Here is a 4,408-nt window from a genome sequence, read left to right as displayed (position 1 = left end):
GAATGGTATGTAATGAATAAATTATATCCATTGCCTATTATCTGTTTTTGTTCCTTTATTTTCATCTTTAATTTTAGTTGTGAGTACTTGTGCTAGTACTCTGATACCCAACAGTGGTATCAGAGCTGTTGGTTCGTGTGATTATATTTCGCTGCTATTGTCCTTAGAATAGTGTTGTGATAGTGGATAAAGTGTGGTAGTGTGAAAGTGCATGTCTAGGAAAATTCTGGCTAGGAAAGACTTGGTACTTAAGCGTGTCCATTAGTGACCCACCTCTCTTTCATGGGAATTACCTGGTACACTGGTTCAAGGTTTGCCTCCATTGTTCTAGTAGACAATACTATTCATAGTGAGAAGTGCATAAGTCGATTTTAAAGACATGGCAACAAGATACGAGATAGAGAGGTTCAATGGGAAAAATTTTTCATTGTGGAAACTGAAGATGAAGGAAATTTTGAGAAGGAACAATTGTCTAGCGGCAATTGAAGAAAGACCTACGGGCATTACAAAGAAAAAGTGGAAGGAAATGGATAACAATGCTATAGCAAATTTGCATTTAGCATTGGCAGATGCGGTTTTATCCAGCATTGCAGAGAAGACTACAGTGAAGGAGATTTGGGATACTCTCACAAGCATGTACGAGGTTAAGTCACTTCACACAAGAATATTCTTGAAGAGAGAACTCTATACTCTTTGAATGAGTGAGTCCACATCGGTGACGGACCACATCAACAATCTAAATACATTATTTGCCCATCTTTCAGCGACAGATTTCAACATAATTGAAAATGAACGTGCAAAGCTTCTACTACGGAGTTTACCTGATTGATATGATTAACTTGTCATCAACATTACAAATTACAACGTTGTTGACCTCCTACACTTTGAGGATGTTGTCGGAGTTGTTCTTGAAGAAGAATCCAGGCGAAAGCACAAAGAAGATATGGTGGAAAGTGTAAGGCAAATAGAAGCTTTGGTGATGACGAGAGGTAGATAACCAGAACGTGGATCTAGTGGGAGTCAATCTCACGATAAATGTCAAAGTAAGAAGCATCTCAAATGCCACCATTGTGGCAAAAAAGGGCATATGAAGAAAGATTGTTGGCATTTGAAGAATGAAGGAAAGAACTCTGAGGCATCAACCTCACAAGGTTGTATGGAAAATACCTTGGAGGACGAAGATATTTTGTGAAGAAGATGAGAGATCTAGTAAGTCATGAAAGCTCAGAAGATCATGGAAGATATGTATGTGCTTTTGGGAGATACGTTGCAAGAAGCTAATGCAATGGTTGCATCGATAAGTTAAGAAGAAGTGGTGTTGACGTGACATCGTAAACTTGGGTATAAGTCAGAGCGAAGTTTGCAAATCTAGGTGGAACGTAATCTCTTACTCAGTCTCAAAAAGGTTGTTTTACCTCTGCGCGAGCACTGTGTGGTAAGACAACAAACATAGTCATAGATCGCAGATTGCTAGTTTGACTACCAGGAAAAAAAACATAAGAAGACTTGGTTTATTCTGATGTAAGGAAATCACCAAAGTTATCACTAGGAGAAGCAAAGTTTACTCCAGGAGATTGTGGGTGTACTACATCAAGAGGAAGTCAAATGTGTTGTTACCAGTTCAAGGAATCTAAAGCACGAGTAGAGCTTGAAACTGTGGGAAAATTAAGTGCTTGGGCTATGCTAACAATGTGAAAGGGGTACCACTTGTGGGTCCCACTACCCACAAGGTTATTGTTAAGCAGAAATGAAATGATGCTCCAACTAGAAGGCGTTAAAGAACAAGAAAACTTGGTTTGCATGGTTGAACAAATCTCAGTACGGTTTAAAGAGAGCGCTCAGGTGTTCGTACCAAAGATTTGATTCATTCATAAGCCTCGGTTACAACAGACTGGGTGTTTAGACCATTGATGTTGTATGTGGATGACATGTTGGAGGTAGGCCCCAACAAAGTTCAAATCCAGGAATTGAAGGCACAATTGGCTAGGAAGTATGAGAAGAAGGACTTGAAACCAGCAAACAAGGATTTCAAGGATGCAAATTCACACAGACAAAAAAGATAGGAAGGTTTGGCTTTCTCAGAAGAAATACTTACTGATAATCTTGCGGCGCTTCAACATGCAAGATTGCAAGCCAATTTCGAACTCACTTTCTATCAATTGTTCCTCACGTATGAGTCCTAGTAGTGAAGCGGAGAGGATGGAGAAGTCTCGAGTACCGAGTGCATCGGTGGTGGACAGCCTTATGAATGCTATGATGTGTACAAGACCAGACATTGCACAAGCAGTGGGAGTGGTTAGTAGGTTTTTTGGCAAGAATGGTGGAGAGTAGTGAAGTATTTAGAAGAGGTCCTTAGAAGGAACCTCAGGTGTTGCATTGCATTTCGGAGGATCAGAATTATGTGTCAATGAAGTCTACGTGAATTCGATCTTACTGAAGTCTATCAGAATACCAAGCAACATGAAGGTAGAGAATAAAGCATGGTGTGAAGATTTGATTAATTTCATCAAAATCTTCAAGTGGGAGATTGTGAGAAAAGAAGTCCCACATCAATGGGAATTTACTTTGGGACTTACTTTTAATGTTATAAAAGGAGCCCAATGTTTCCTTAGGAAATCATCCCAAAAGTCTCACATTTTCTATTCCTTTTGCTTTATTTGCTTGAGAGAAGAATTAAGAGAGAATATTAGTTTCTCCTCTAAGAGAGAATGTTAGTTTCTCCTTTAAGGTTCTCCTTGTATTAGTTTTCTCTATTTCCAAGAGAGGGGTTGTCATTGATTTCTCCTTAGGATTAGAGAGGATGGTATGTAATTTTTATTTTCCTTGAATAAATTATATTCGTTGCCTATTATCTATTTTTGTTCCTTTCTTTTCATCTTTTATTTTAGTTGTGAGTACTTGTGATAGTACTCTGATACCCAACACTATATGGGAAAATAAAGCCTAGTAGCACTGAGTAAAAGCAAAGGAGAAGCAAAAAGCATGGTCAATAATACATAACACAAATTATACCAAATACTCTTTAATTTCGTTGTTTGTTGAACTATATCTTTCTTTGGCGTCAACTTCATGTATTGATGTTAAGAAATTGATATCTTTGTTTCTTTAATTAATTCATTCATGTATCAAAGTTTTTGTTCGGGAATATACATTGTTTAAATAAACCAAGCTTGGTGCATTATTTAGTATCAAAACGCATAGTTTTTGTAAATTGTCTTAGAACATATAATACATTATTTTATTTAAAAAATTTCAATACTATACTTTAAAGGAAATGAAGCTACCACTTAAAATTACAGTATGCACTAGCTAAACTTTGTACTAAATATAAAAAAGGGATGAAATTCAAGAGAATGGAACATGATGAGTGTTGCAGATCACATCAATTGTCTCGTGATAGAGGCTAAGTGGGTCGGGTCATAATCAAATCGTGGCGGTGGGGCTTGTGTTACATTCTTAAGTAAAAAGAGTTGCATCTTGACTAATGGCTATAAATTTTGACCTAGTGGTAAGTGTTTGATACTAACAATTGGTTTTAGAGCTGAGGTCACGAGTTTGATTTTTGGTGGATAATTGTTAAGGGGGAATTGTTGTGGGTTGCAAGATAATTGTCTCATGTGGACCAACCTTCTATGTAAGGATTTATTTATCCTACATCCCAAATTCCTTCAAAAAAAATAACACACACTTCAACCTCTAATTCACTCAAATTCATCCCCTCAAATCAATCTTCACAAATGAACACACCCTAACGGACTTATTGCGCCTCACTGAAATGTGTCCAACCATTTTAGGCCGAGAACAAGTTGGTCTCATCTTACCATGTACATCAGCCTCCCAAGGCTAGTAGTTGAATGAAGTATAAACAAGAGTCTTGATATTGAAACATAGGAGACCAAGATATACTGGAATATAGTTGTCCTTGTGATGTTTTGGTACCCCTTGAGCCGAGATGTATTAGGAATGTAGTTGTCTTTGTTGTATTGGTACCCCTTGAGTCGAGATGTATTGTGAAGTAGGGGTATTAATTAAATTGCAATATCATTGGGCCAGGGTGTGTTGGAAAACATCAGTCCCCACTAAGTTAAAAATATGGGCCTTGACTACATCAAAATTGAAGGTCGTGATGTGTTGGGAATGTTGAAAGCGACACTCTTAATTGGGTTGAGATTCCTATGGACTAATTTGCATTGGTAAGCAACATTTGATTTAAATGAAATGCACCTAGGCTAACATGTACTGGGAAGTAGCACTTGAGTTGGTTGAATTTTTCCTAGGTCGAAATGTATTGGGAAACAACAATTGAGTTGGTTTAGTCTCTTCTAGGATGAGATATACCCACCTACCCATGCCAAGAGGTATGTGCTTGTTGGCTTCCATTAAGAAATATTAAGAAATATGTTGAGAT

The 4,408-nt window shown here is 37.6% G+C and overlaps 1 protein-coding gene across 1 annotated transcript; it reads left to right on the top strand.

Annotated features, from left to right (window-relative positions):
- Positions 1-379: 379 nt before the first annotated feature.
- On the top strand, positions 380-697 carry LOC114180538. Its single transcript, XM_028066851.1, has one exon. The coding sequence runs from the start codon at positions 380-382 to the stop codon at positions 695-697; it is 318 nt and encodes a 105-aa protein (XP_027922652.1).
- The last annotated feature ends 3,711 nt before the right edge of the window (positions 698-4,408 follow it).

This window comes from Vigna unguiculata, chromosome 1 (genome assembly GCF_004118075.2).
Source record: "Vigna unguiculata cultivar IT97K-499-35 chromosome 1, ASM411807v1, whole genome shotgun sequence".
Taxonomy (NCBI): domain Eukaryota; kingdom Viridiplantae; phylum Streptophyta; class Magnoliopsida; order Fabales; family Fabaceae; genus Vigna; species Vigna unguiculata.
Note: the sequence above shows the minus strand (reverse complement) of the source record. Positions and strands in the feature narration are given on the sequence as shown.

Coding starts and splice junctions, on each gene's coding strand:
- LOC114180538 (XM_028066851.1), top strand. CDS start 380: ATGGCAACAAGATACGAGATAGAGAGGTTCAATGGGAAAAATTTTTCA.